The sequence below is a fragment of the Gymnoscopelus braueri genome, assembly GCF_963280865.1.
Source record: "Gymnoscopelus braueri genome assembly, chromosome: 8".
NCBI lineage: Eukaryota > Metazoa > Chordata > Actinopteri > Myctophiformes > Myctophidae > Gymnoscopelus > Gymnoscopelus braueri.
In genome coordinates this window covers 11995661-12010046 of record NC_137609.1, presented here as the reverse complement: position 1 = coordinate 12010046, position 14386 = coordinate 11995661, and the positions used below count along the sequence as shown (strand labels likewise).

At 42.2% G+C, this 14386-nt stretch overlaps 1 protein-coding gene across 1 annotated transcript in view; it reads left to right on the top strand.

The window, feature by feature from the left end:
- Positions 1 to 3831: 3831 nt before the first annotated feature.
- slc13a5a (solute carrier family 13 member 5a) overlaps positions 3832 to 14386 on the top strand; it is a gene marked incomplete at both ends in the record, with an annotated part of 30016 nt that continues 19461 nt past the window's right edge. The window contains 8 exons of the mRNA XM_080435943.1: positions 3832 to 3960; positions 5638 to 5805; positions 9286 to 9422; positions 9780 to 10033; positions 10878 to 11081; positions 12294 to 12492; positions 13443 to 13565; positions 13997 to 14209. Of these exons, the coding sequence (XP_080292069.1) occupies positions 3832 to 3960; positions 5638 to 5805; positions 9286 to 9422; positions 9780 to 10033; positions 10878 to 11081; positions 12294 to 12492; positions 13443 to 13565; positions 13997 to 14209 (1427 nt within the window). The remainder of the gene's footprint in view (positions 3961 to 5637; positions 5806 to 9285; positions 9423 to 9779; positions 10034 to 10877; positions 11082 to 12293; positions 12493 to 13442; positions 13566 to 13996; positions 14210 to 14386) is intronic.

The following is a 14386-nucleotide window of genomic DNA, read 5'->3' as shown; positions in this document are numbered from 1 at the left end:
CTGTCTCTGGTGATGACACATTGTTATTCCTAGGGCAGAGAAATGTTTAGACTTATTTCATGATACTGCCACTGTATTGAACCGTGCACTCCACATTTAGCTGCTTGCAATATTTGTGAACAGGCATTTTCTGTCTACAGTAGGTCTCTAGGATTTGGAAATTGAATTTGTACTCCAACGCATCACATTGTTATAGCTTGAAAATCTGTTCAATTAGCCTTTAATGCTGACAACATGATTGATGTTACTGCATTCACAATTAAAATTCATAGTTAAGTATTATCTTTTATTCTGTTTGCTTTAACTGTTTTATTGTATTATTACATTGTATTAAAACATGTTTTGTCTATGTTTTTAACAGATGTCATGCTCAAATAATTAATTTGTGTTGATATTGATGATTTACTGTTTTAGTTTGTTTATGTTTTAATGCCTGACAATTGTAATCACTAATATAAGCCTAAAATGAAACATTCAAACTAGAAAATGGCACTTTTTCCACGTGTGTGGCACCACGACGTGGCTGTCCATCCTGGCAATGGGATCCCAAGCTATACAGTAGTCCCATTGGTTGACCTAGCTGTCAAGGAGGCATCACAACCAACTGACATGGCAGAGACTTTGCTTCCGTCTGTCTGTCTGTCTGTCTGTCTGTCTGTCTGTCTGTCTGTCTGTCTGTCTGTCTGTCTGTCTGTCTGTCTGTCTGTCTGTCTCCGTGCGGAGTCGTGCGGCTATTTAACTACAAAAACAAAAACATTCTGAAAAAAGAAAATATTTCTTTCTGTACGATATCACATATTTGGCGCTATATCTTGGGCCTTACCCCTTATCCCTACAACTATTAGCCATTTTTTTCTATTTTTAGAAACATTTTAAAATAGTTCAACTAGCCGATATACATCGACACGTTGTGAGCTTGTAGATTGGCTATTTGAACTATTTGAACATGTTTTTTTAAATAGTAAAAAATGGCAAAGAAGTTTAGGGATAAGGGGTAAGGCGGCGCTAGAGAGTTGAAGAGGTGTGTTACTTCATTGACTCGAGTCAGGGAAGCACCTGTCGTCATTATCAAACAGGGTTTACACCATAGACATATAAAGGTATACTACTGGAGGGGGCAAGCTTCCGCGTACGTCACAGAAGGGGGCGTTCGGTAGGCCAATCAGAGGCAGGTGGGGGCGGGTCTTTTTGTAACCGGGCCCTTTACCCTCTAACTGATTCACTGCCAATCACGTAGATCTACGCGAACCTATTTAAAGCCGCCACGTGCCAATCGCGTAGATCTACGTGAAGTGAAAAAAAAAAAAAAAAAAAGAAATCCAAGGAGATATGATTAGTCAAAGATCTAGACTCCTATCCACTTCCTTGTTAACTTAAAACTTAAAAATTCTGTATTTCGGCTCCTGAGTACTTTTTTTTTTTCAATGAAAAACTCTGGCACTGGCAAAAAAAATATGAAAATACCTCTGGCAGTTAATGTGTTTTAAGAGGCAGCCGCGCAGCAACTAGTCAGTTAGACGTGCTGTGATTGGCCAGTAGTCAACGCGCTGTGATTGGCCAGGAGTCACTTTGAGTGGCAGCGTGCCCCCTCTAATATGGTGGCCACGATACAGGTCGCTCTAACGAACTGCAGAGGCCAATGAGGTATCTAGGTTTGTATATCTATGGTTTACACAGCCTATGACCTACAGCAGGGGTCTTCAACAGGGGGTCCGGCACCCCTAGGGGGTCTTCAGAGTCAGAATAAGTAGTATACTTAAGTTAAGGTAATAAGTTAGTATAAGGGGGCCACCAAATCTTTGTGCCAAGAATAGCAGATCTACAAGCTCACAACGCCTCGCGCTGAGCTTGTAGATCGGCTATTTTCGGCATAGAGGTTTGGTGTAGAAGGGAAAAAAATCAGACTAGAGTGAAAGGTCAAGTTTACTACATACACTGATGATATACTGTCAAACTAAAAGTTGAACCGGCCACACAATTCTATACAATATGTAGTGGGGGTCCCTGCTTCATCTCTCTCTCTTAGCTAGGGGGTCCTTGGCCTGAAAAACATTGAAGGCCCCTGACCTACAGTATTTCCATGATATTTATTTGTATGCAAAAAATACAAATATATGTTTGTAGGCCGAGGAGCCCACATATTTGAGCATTAACATATACAAATATAAATTTATTGTAAATACTATATATGTATATTTTGTACATTTAAGTAAATGTGGGCCCCTGGTAGTCAAGGGCCTTTGGGTACCGGACCCATTGGCCTGGTCCTTAACTAATCCATCCATTAGTGGATGATGTTGACATTTTTGGACAACCTCCAAACAGACAAGACCTCTTGTGACCTCATTGAACCTTTTAAAACATATTATCCAGGACTATAGATTCACAGACCCAACGACACAGATCGATTTCCAATCACGTGTGTTTGAGATGTAGGCTATATAGGTAGGTATGTATAGGCCTCTGTGAGCGCAGATTCCCCATTTGTGGTTTTAGTTTGCCTACCCAATGATTTGGCTAAGACAACAAAGGGGTCGAGGACGAGGTCAGCATGGTGTCACGTGAAAATGAAATCCCCCACTACTAATATTATAAAGCACCATTTTGCCATGTTTTTTATTTTATTGAACTTTCCTAATAAATCTAGTCCAAGAATGCCAATTCAATTAAGGAGAATGAACATAAAGTAACTGTAGTGTCCATGTGCCACTTATTGTATTTGGACACAGGTGTATGTGATTAACACACAAGTGTATGTGATTAAATGCACACAGGTGTTAGATGATTATTAGAACCTGGCAAGTAAGGAGAGTAAAAGGCAGTCCTGTCTCTGAGTGTTTGTATATGAATATTCTGGATATAGAACACTATACAGTAACTATTGAACAATATTTTATAACAGTTAAAAAAAGAAAAATTGGGCTGCATTAAAGTAGATTTCCTTTTTGTAAGCCTTTTGAACTTCCAACCGTGGCATGTACGTTTGAGCATGAGAGGTGCACATCAAGCACCTGATTGCCTGCATAAAGTAAATAAGTGGATTTAAAAGATGACATAATGGGGAGAATTCAAGTTTAATCAATGAAAAGGTGATGTTGTCTCTGCGTAAAAGTGGAATATAATTTCCCTTCAAAAATGTTTACCTTAGTAAGAGTTTAGATAAACTCTCTCCAAGGGACAGAGGTTAATATTTAAAGTATGACAGGAAAAGTGTAACCACTCCACTGTAGACTGAGGGGGAGGGAGATGGGATGCAAATCGTGCAATGAAAAGACAAACGTTAGTAGAATAGAACAAAGGGCTCCAAAACGTTTTAGCTCGAGAGTAGACCCAAAAGAGAAACTAGTGAATGGGCTGTTTTCATGTTTTGAAATAATAATTAAAAACAAAATGTATAGCAAACTAAAACATTTAGAGATATTTATTTACTCGTGACCCATACAAAATGTGTCTGCTGCGACCCACAAATGGGTCAAGACCATGGTCAAGACAAGACAGAATAATGAATAGTAGTATTTTAGCCTACTGGATTGTTTGGGAGGGGGCGGCAGATAGGAGTAGAGAGGGGGTAGGCCTATAGGCCTACTTAAGTATGGGGAAGAGACAGACAGACAGGACAAGAGAGGCTGCTACACACAGTGAAAGAGAGAGACAGAAGTACATTGGTCACGCAACGTCCTAGTATTAACACGGTTGGAGACGGTCAGACATCACAGATCACACCCCCATCACACACTATAGTCTACTTCACTCACTCACTCACACACAACTGTCAACGCGGCGATCGTGAATCCATAGTGTGATCCAGACGCCGGTCATCAGACAAACCCCATGGCGCTCTTACCTCTCCTCCAGAAGGTGTTCTCCTCCCTGCGGGCAGCCTGGAGACTGAAGAATGGGCTGATCCTCCTCTGCACCCCGCTCATCCTGCTGCCGCTGCCGATCCTCGTTGGCACCAAGGTATAGAGGAAGATTATTATGCATTTTTTGGTGTAACATGCGATTTGATTTTAATTTACAAGTCCGTGGTGGTCACTGAAAAGTTTTTTACTTTAAGTAAAAGTATCAATAGGCCTACTGCCATGTAGAAATCTGTTGCAATTTAAAAAGTCCGGAATTAAACATTTGCTGGAGTAGAAGTACAAAAGTATTGGTATCAAACTGTATTTAAAAGTAGCCTACCAAAAGTAGAAGTACTCATTATGCAGAATGAATGTCCCATTTCACAACTTTTCAAATGTATAAAAAATATTTTGAAAATAGCAGATCTACAAGCTCACAATGCATCACATGGCAATTCATTGTGAGCTTGTAGATCGGCTATTTTCAAATGGCCGAAATGTATATGGCTGAAGAGGTGGTTAATGTTTTGTAATAATTATCAAAATCTACAAATTAACTAGTAACTAAAGTTTTTATAATAATTGTATTGGAGTACAATTTAATTATATAATTTGCCTCTGAGAGTAGAAGTAAAACAAAAGTATTGAAATGTGTAGATACTGAAGAAAGCAAAAATACCTCAAAATTGTACTTAAGTAGCCTACAGTACTTGAGTACATGTACTTAGTTACTTAGCTGTTCACAAGTTCATTCATTTACCTCTAATTGCAGCCTTTCGGTGTGTGAGACAGTGTGTGTGTATTTTTTTAATTTTATTCTTAACTACCAGGGGAATAAGCCTTTTTTCTCCCTTTGTTATGACTTATTGGTGATTGAATGAGTTCATGTGCTCTGAGGTTCAGTGTAAAGCGCTCAACATTGAAACAACTCAACATGTCTTGGGGTTTTCTGTCACAATCGCAGCTACAGTTTATAGCTAGTCAATTGGGCAATTGAATATTTTAATTGAGCCTAAATCCAAAATAAATGTTTGAACATCTGACAGTTGTGTGTTGTGTGTGTGTGTGTGTGTGCGTGTGTGTGCGCGTGTTGAGATTATGCTATTATGCCCCAATTATGCTATACTCTCCACTATTCAGTGTGTTTTGGGGTCAAGACCTTGTGTGACACGGGATGGGGTGAAATTCCTTCGTCTCCAGTGGGGGATTTCATTTTCACGTGACACAATGCTGACCCCGTCCTCGACCCCTTTGTTGTCTTAGCCAAATCATTGGGTAGGCAAACTAAAACCACAAATGGGGAATCTCCTCCGCTCACAGCAGGCCTATACATACCTACCTACAGTATAGCCTACATCTCAAACACACATGACTGGAAATCGATCTGTGTCGTATCTGGGTCTGTGAATCTATAGTCCTGGATAATATTTTTTAAAAGGTACAATGAAATGCAGAATCCACTCATTCAATGTGTTGAGCGTCTGGGTGCACGCACAGCAGGTGTCTTTGTAGTATCTCGTACGAGTAGCTACACTCCAGTGGAACTAGGGTTTATTGTTGTAGTCGGCAGGTCAGTGAATAAAAGTAAAAACATTCCATGAGATCCCATGTTTTCAGAAAGAACGGTCTCTGTCATTGTCTATACACCGTTCCCATAATCACTGTGGCGCTCTGCAATAGGATCCATGGACCCCTGACTGTCTGAAGGTTTCTTAGGAAAAACAGTACATCTATCTAGTATGAACCATGTATGTAATTGTAATTTTTTCCGTGTGCATGTGTGTGTGTGTTGCAGGAGGCTAGCTGTGCCTATGTAATTGCCCTGATGGCAGTGTATTGGTGTACAGAGGTGCTGCCGCTGGCTGTGACAGCGATCCTGCCCACTGTTCTCTTCCCTCTGCTGGGAGTCATGGAGTCCAAACATGTAAGATTCCTCCTTACTCACAAAAACACAAACTACAGCAAATAATATATATGATCATAACAAAGCATGTTTTTTACACTGAGACCTTTGTATGTTTCTGAATTGACCAATACTTCAAAAATAGGGATATTCCTCTATGAAGGTTCTTTGACTGTGACTCACTTTTAGATCCTGATCCGGTGGTTGAGAAATACTGCACTTATTTCATTTTCTGTGGATTCAGCCTTTCAGGTTATACTTGTTTTATTCTTATTCAAGTTGTATTTCCTCAAATTTTTGTGTTGAGAGTTCTTGGCAAGGTCAGGCACCCCACTCTTAGCCCTAATTTATTTTAGCCACGTAAGTTGACTAGTAACAACACATACAATATGTCATAATGTAATTATTATGACTTATTACAGCATGAAATTGTGTCATGTGATAAGATAGGCTGGGCCAATTGAGGCTTGATTAAATCGGCGTCATTTGTTGAGGAGATGACAAACAAACCTCTTATCACATTAAAACATTCACATCTAGTACGTACCTGCTCAGTTCAGCCTGTACTCACTGAGAGTACAAAGGGAGGGCCTCTGGTGACAGCTAAGGGAGAGGGAGAGTGCTGCCCCCACCCAGGTCATCTGTTTCCCAATCTGGGAACCCACAACCCATGGTCAAACAAAAGGAAAAAACAGCGCCCTCTGAATCTGTCTTGAGAGATTATCTGTTTCCAAGAACAAGAATGAATCACACAAAATGCATTTTCTTGCAAGCTGATGATTTTTTTCATCACTCTGGTTGAACTCTATAGTTCAACCTCTAATAGAGTTCAACCAACTCTATTAGAGTTTTTACCGTTTCTAAATGGTAACTGTGCAGGCCTGCGCTCTTAACAATACAATTTCTCAATATAAATGTAACAAAAGGGGGCGCCTGGTGGCTCAGCCAGTTAGTGCACAGACCATAATGCTTCTTGTGAGCGCAAGGACCCAAGTTCTTGCGCTCACAAGAAGCCCAAGTTCCAAGAGGGACCCAAGTTCAAATCCGACCCTTGTCTCTCCTCTCTCAGCCTTGGTTTGGTTTCCTCTCTCTCTCTACACTGACCTCAAGTGTGTGTGGCATCTAAAGTGTAGAAAACAAAAACTCCTCCAAATCTAAGCCACACCTTATTTTCAACCCAAAACTAAGACCATCGAGGACAAGAAATCTTTAAAGAGTTACCATAACTTTTAAAAGAATAAACCCAAGTGGCACGAACCCTTGTCAACAAACGACAGGGTAATTAGACACATGCGGTGAGTAGAGTGCAAAGATGCAATTTAGTGCTTCAAAGGAACTAGGATACCAGGCAAACATTACAACTAGCATCTGTCTAAACAACATGCTATCTAAATAGCATTCTTAGCGTTTGTGGTCAAGCAAATAACAATAGCAACGATAATAACGGTCTGCAGTCTAAGCCTGTATGGCAGCATAACTAAGGGCTAGTCCAGGGCACGGCTGAGCCAGCCCTAACTATAAGCTTTATCAAAAAGGAAAGTTTTAAACATAGAGGTGGGTGTCTGCCTCCTGGATCAAACGTTTTGAGAAGGTTCCACAGAAAAGGAGCGTGATAGTTGAAGGCGCTGCCTCACATTCTGCTTTGGGACATTCTAGGAACCACAAGTACGCCTGCATTCTGGGAGTGCAGTGTTCTAGTGCAATGGGTTTCAACCTTTTTCATGCCAAGGACCCCTAAATTGATATACATTTGGCCGCAAACCCCCCATCTGAAAACGTTTTGGGCCAGGGACCCCCAGAAGAGAAGATTTGTGTTCAAAAATGCTAAATTCCACAAAATTCTTCAAACACTTTTTGAAAATGTTCAAAAATAGCAGATCTACAAGCTCGCATCGCGGCACATAGTGACGCGCTGTGAGCTTGTATATCTGCTATATTTGAATAGCCAACGTATCCACCTGTTTCCGCGGGAATTTACTGGAGCAAAAATCCTGTGTGGGAAACATCCTGCGGGGGGACCGGAAGTAGGAAATAGCGGCTCAGTGTGTTTACATTTGCCAGCAGAACGTAGCTCGTTCGCAGCGTGCATCCGTTGTCTGTCAACAACACAGTAGTCTGTAGTGTGCCTTGACTTCAGTGCGCTGACTCTCTCCCCATGCACCGCCCCCCCGCCCCCTTGCGCTTCAACTACATGCAAAAGGCCCGTTCGCCGCAGTACAGCTACGTTCTGCTGGCAAATGTAAACACACTGAGCCGCTATTTCCTACTTCCGGTCCCCCCGCAGGATGTTTCCCACACAGGATTTTTGCTCCAGTAAATTCCCGCGGAAACAGGTGGATACAATATGGATAAAGGGGTGAAAATTAACACCTTTAACTGGGGACCCCTGGAACCCCCCCGGACCACTGGTTGAGAACCACTGTTCTAGTGGGGCAACCGGGGTACAATGAGCTCTTCTGGTATGATGGTGCCAGACCATTAGTGGTGAACATTTATATTCTGGATTTTACAGGGAACCAGTGCAGATAAGCGAATATTATCTCTTGTCCTAGTTCTTGTCAGTACAGTACAGTACATGCACAGCAGCATTTGGACCGGCTGGAGAGCCTCGAAAGAGATATTGGGCCAGCCTGATAAGAAGTTGTAATAATCCCGCCTGCAGTTAAAGGTAGGGTAAGTGATATGTTTGGGTTAAAACAAAAAGTATGTTGTTAAAAGGTTAAAGCACTATATTCTGATAGTAATCATTGCTATAGAGTGTTTGTTCAGTAACAGGAGTCTCCCCGTCTCTCCAGCTCTTTAATAAACAGAAAAAACATTTTCCGTTAGCCGTTAGGTGTCAAAATCTCAGCCAATCAGGAGAAAGTACCAATTTTTAAGCCTCATTTTTATAGTGTTCCAGTTCCAATTTTGTGTGCTCATTTCTTAGTGTCATCACTTCCAATTTCACTTGTTTAATCTATATCCTGATTGAATAAAATTGGAAATGAAACTGAAACTGAAACGAAAATGCATTTTCTGTTTTATAAAGAGCTGGAGAGACAAGGAGACTCCTTTTACTGAACAAACACTCTATAGCAATGAGTACTATCAGAATATAGAGCTATTTAACACTTATTTTAACCAAAGAAAATCACTTACCCTACCTTTAACAAATGCGTGTACTCGTTTTTTCCTGCATCGTTTTGTGCCTGTTTTTGCAACTTTATAGGCCTTAAAATGTGTTTTAAATGTGTTGTTCTTATGTGTCTCATGATGACCCTGATGATTGCCACAAGCCAAAACTTGTTGGTCTAACAACAAAGTTGTTCTACGTACTGCCCAAGTTTTGACCTCATTAGACTTTTTCACAATGCTGGGTGAATGTTATTTACCTTTCAGATAGAGAGGGAGCCGCATCACATTTTATTATCTCTAATGTCTACTGTTTTGTAAATCACTTAGTCAGAGACATAACTAATGTGTGTGTGTGCGTGTGTGTGCATGTGCATGTGTGTGTGTGTGTGTGTGTGTGTGTGTGTGTGTATGTGTATCAATCAGGTGTGTATGCAGTACCTGAAGGACACTAACATGCTGTTTGTGGGTGGTCTGATGGTGGCAGTGGCTGTGGAACACTGGAACCTTCACAAGCGTATTGCCCTCAGGGTACTGCTCATCGTGGGCGTCCGGCCTGCCCTGTGAGTAATCACTTACACCTGTTATTGCTGGCAAATGTTAATGATTCCTCGATCCTCCAACTTTACTTTTTATAAGTTGTGACAGATAAGAGCGTGTGCTAAATGCCTAAATTGGTGGACCTGGACCAGTGGTTTTCAACCTTTTTCATGCTGCGGACCCCTAAATCGATATAGCAGATAATACAAGCTCATAGCGTGGCACTCGGTGCCGTGCTATGAGCTTGTATATCTGCTATTTTTTAATAGCTAAAGCTATTACCCCCCAAGGACCACTGGTTGAGAACCACTGACCTAGACGAAAGGAGCCTGCACGGCAAATAGCCAACTATTATATTCCATCGTGCTACCGTCTCTCAGGTTAATGTTGGGATTTATGGGAGTGACCGCCTTCCTGTCCATGTGGATCAGCAACACGGCCACCACCGCCATGATGGTCCCCATCGTCCAGGCTGTCCTCGACCAGCTCAACCAGTCCGAAGATTCCCAAAGCAGGAGCAGGAGCCAGAAGAATGGTGCGGTCCCATACCAGGACGATCAGAGGAAAAGCACTGTCAACCTCCAAGACGGGAGTGCTGGCCAGGAGTACACCGCACCAAGGATTATAGAAAACGGTATGCCTATGTTAAAGGACAGTCAGGAGGATATGGGAGTTGATGGTGTTCAAAGCATTGTATTGTCAGATCATTGTAATGTTCACTCTCCACCTCACTCAAGTGAATGGTGAACATGTGCATAATAGTCTATTATTATGCGTTTTGTACAGCTGAACGGGCAGTAAATGGCACTAACACCAGAATACCAAAGTTAGGCTTTCTTGTTAACACGTGTATGTGTTTAATGGGTGTTGTGTTCATGAGTGAGAGGAGGATGGAGCGGGAGATCAGCCGGAGAAACAGAGCAGCAGGAGCGGTATTGTGTTCGCTGTACCGCACTGTTGTGATGAAAAGACAGCTGAGCCAGAAGGCAAAGCCCTTGATATAACGGCCAATCTTCGTTCCTATACTCTGACCTATGGTCATGAAGTATGGGGTCATGACCAAAAGAACAAGATTGCAGATACAAGAAAATTAGTATTCTCGGGCTGGTAGCTGACATCTCCCTTAGGGTGAGGAGTTTAGTTACCTGGGAGAGACTCGGAGTAGAGCGACTGCTCCTTCATGTGGAAAGGAGCCGGTTAAGGTGGTTTGGGCATCTTGTAGGGATGCTTCCTGGGCATCTCCCTTGGGAGGTGCTATGGGCACGTCTCACTGTGAGGAGGCCGTGGGGCAGACCAAGGACCAGATGGGGGGATTATATCCCCATACTGGCCTTGGAACGGCTAGGGATCCCCCCGGATACAGTGGCTGGAGCTGGAACCCATTAAGTAGTTGAAGGTGGACGGACGGACGGACACATGTGATAAGGCATGAGTTTTATCATCATTTTCATCAGCAACGTTTCAATTATTTTGCCCAGGTGTGAATGCTGAAACACAACAGGACACACAACAGGACAGCCAGGAGAAAGACACTTACCTACAAGGCATTGAGACCCAACAGGACACAATTGGCTCAGAGGGTCACCCGGACAGCTGGGGCAGAGTAACCTTCCAGGCCATGCCAGCACCCCAAGACAAACCTCCCTCAGACAGTCCCAACAGCAAGCGTGACAGTGGGAATGGTGAGTCCATACCAGCTGTTCATAACTCTGATCCTGTGGATCCAAACTGCTGCTGGTTTTCATTCAGGGAATAATTAAAGGTAGTGTAAGGGGTATTTTTTGATTATAAACAAAACCTTTTTTTGTCGTCAAAGCTATATTCAGATAGTAATCATTGCTGTAGAGTGTTCAATAACTGGGATCTCCCTGTCTCTCCATCTCTTTAAGGAAAGAGTACCCATTAACAGCTTCAATTTGACAGTGTTTAAACATTTCTGCTCATTTATTATTGTCATCACTTCCAATTTCACTTTTTTATCCTCTATGAGTTCTCTCTCTTATCTTGATTGGATAACATTGGTATCCTGACTTGAAAATGCATTTCTGTTTACTAAAGAGACAGAGGGGGAGAGACAGAGGGAGACCCCTGTTACTGAACAAACATTCTATAGCAATGATTGCTATCAGAATATAGAGAAGTTTAACACTTATTTGAACAAAAATCACTTACTGCACCTTAAGACCTAGATCAGCAGGTGAGTGGAATTAAATACCTGGTAGAGAAGAACACTAACAGCAATTCCCAAGCTATCCCACAGGGTTAGCTTTATTGCTCCAGTATACTTCTGGTAGATTAGCTTTGCTAGCACAAATTCACAGTGATGTCTAGATACAGGGGTTTGGCATAAGCAGTTGCTGAAAGAAGTTATATACTGTACTTGAAATTCATTTGACATTGTCTCTCTCTCCCGATGGAGACAGGTAATTGCAAGGATGTCCTTAATGGTGGCACATCTAGTCCAAACCAGTGTAGTGTCTGCTTCAAATAACTTTGACAGTGTCAACCAGTAGGTGTCTCAAGGGAAAAGTAGGAATACCACCTCTCCAACCCCTGCAGATGTGCTAGTTATATTGTATTAACATACTCTAACATATAGATTGGTTAAATTAATGTTTTATTCACTCAAATTAGTCCTGGATTGTATCTAATCAAACAAGTTGTTTGTAATTAGTAGAGTATATATCAGCTTAGAATAGAAAAGATTAAAGAAATTATCACAGAAAATGTCAAGACATTATCACAGAAAATGTGAAAATCATCATCATCATCTCTGTTCTTTGGCTTTAACCAATTCAAGAAAAAACGTTATTTTAACCCAATTTAACCCAGTCCAGTAATCAACTAGAGTCCCAAGACATTCTGTGTAATGCATTTCTCCCCTGGTTGTGCAGTGGTTCTGCCCATGGCAGCTCTGAGGTGTCAGATGGAACTTGAAGAGCTCTGCGGGGGGGAGGAGGATGAGGTAGAGGAGGAGAGGAAGAGGATGTGCAAGGGCCTCCTGCTGTGTGTGTGTTACGCCGCCAGCATCGGAGGGATCGCCACTCTCACAGGCACCGGACCCAACCTGGTCCTCATAGGGCAAATGAGCCAGTGAGTACTACCACACATGTACATGTCTATGTACACACATGCACGTATTTATACATATCTCTGCTGTCGGGCAGAAACCAGCTAACTCCAAAATGTAAAATTTTCAGGAAATTAAAAAACAAAACAAAAAGTGGAGTTAGGAGGTTTTGTTCATCATTGATAAGAACAGCTGAATGGACCTCCAAGCTCACAATGAGGTTGGAGGTCAAAAGGGGGTGGAGCCTGGAGTCAGAAAAAACAGCTAACCCCACCCCCCTTTGGTGAAAAAGGGGGGTGGAAAAGTTTGAGGATCCAATGGAGTTAGCTGGTTTTGTCAGAGCGCTTTTTAATACTTTTCATTGCTTCAATATTTTTTTAACCAACACACAGACGTAAAGGGTGTGATTCATGAAAAAAAATCAAAGTTGAAGAATTGAGTTAGCTGGTTTCTGCCCGACAGCAACGAATGATAAAATACACACAGGGATAAGACATTTAACAGCTTAAGAATGTATTCTTAGTATAAACGTATGAGGTTGAGAGATCCGTAAGTTTCGAGGTGGGTTTCAGAGACCATCCTGTAATTGAGAGATCACAGACTCGATCCCACTGCGATGTCCAATGTGTCCCATTGAGTCATTCACCAAGACACTGAAACCCAACAATACTATTCACTGCAGATCACAGTGATTATCGTCTACTTTCATGTCTTAGAATGAGTTTTCAAGTGAATGAAAAAACATTGTTTTTCCTTTAACCCATTAAGACCTGGAACGCATCTATGTCACTTTAGATTTCTTTGGCTATTCAAAAATAGCAGATATACAAGTTCATTGCGCGGCACCGAGTGCCGCGCTATGAACTTGTAGATCTGCTATTTTTGAAAAATCTTGAAAAAAAAAGTTTTAGATTTTTTTCAAAAAATTGTTCCACTCGTCCTCACGCACTGTCTGTCTCGCGCTTCCACACAGACTCTTCCCACAGAACGGTGACGTCATCAACTTCGCCTCCTGGTTTGCCTTTGCTTTCCCCACCATGCTGATGATGCTGATCCTAGCTTGGTTCTGGCTGCAGTTCCTCTATATTGGCTTCAAGTGAGTACGGCAACAGATCTACAGCAAAAAACGGGAGCTGAGAAAGTAGGCAGAGTTCGTAACAGGTTTCACAATCTCAGCGATAGCAGGCACAATCGTAAGTCAGGTAAACAGGCAGGGCCATTATGTAGGAGCAGCCAAATCTGCAATGACAGGAGACTCGAGGAGAGAGTGACTAGGTGGGGCAAAGTGAAGGAATGGGACTGTCTCTGTGACTGCATAAACGTTGACAGTCAGTAATTAGTAATGAACTACGTCATGCACTACTATTTCAGACTGTCTAGTCTAATCAAATTATTTATTATTATTGTATCTATGTTGTGGTGACTTAACTGGTTGAATTGAATTGAACTAAGCTGAACTGAATAAGCCATCATGTTGAAATCAATGCCTCCACAACCCTGATATTGTGTCTTTCTTCTGTCCTCCAGTCTGCAGCGTACGTGGGCCTGCGGGGCGGTCCGATCGGAGAAAGAACAAGCAGCATACGAAGTGATCAGAACAGAATACCGCCGCCTGGGCCCCATGTGCTACGCAGAGCTCAACGTCCTGGCCCTGTTTCTGCTGCTGGTTGTGCTGTGGTTCACACGAAGCCCGGGCTTCATGGACGGGTGGGCCACGCACGTCTTCAACGCCAAGGCTGAGTAAGTTCATGTGCTTAATCGGAATCATTTTAGTTAACCCGTTCGATCCGGGAACGCATCTATAAATGTCTTCTAAGTCCTAACTGTTCTCTGAAAAAACGTTTCAGAGAACTGAACAAAATGTTGATCGGTGGTGCTCAACCGTTTTCATGTCAAGGACCACCCAAAATGATATGT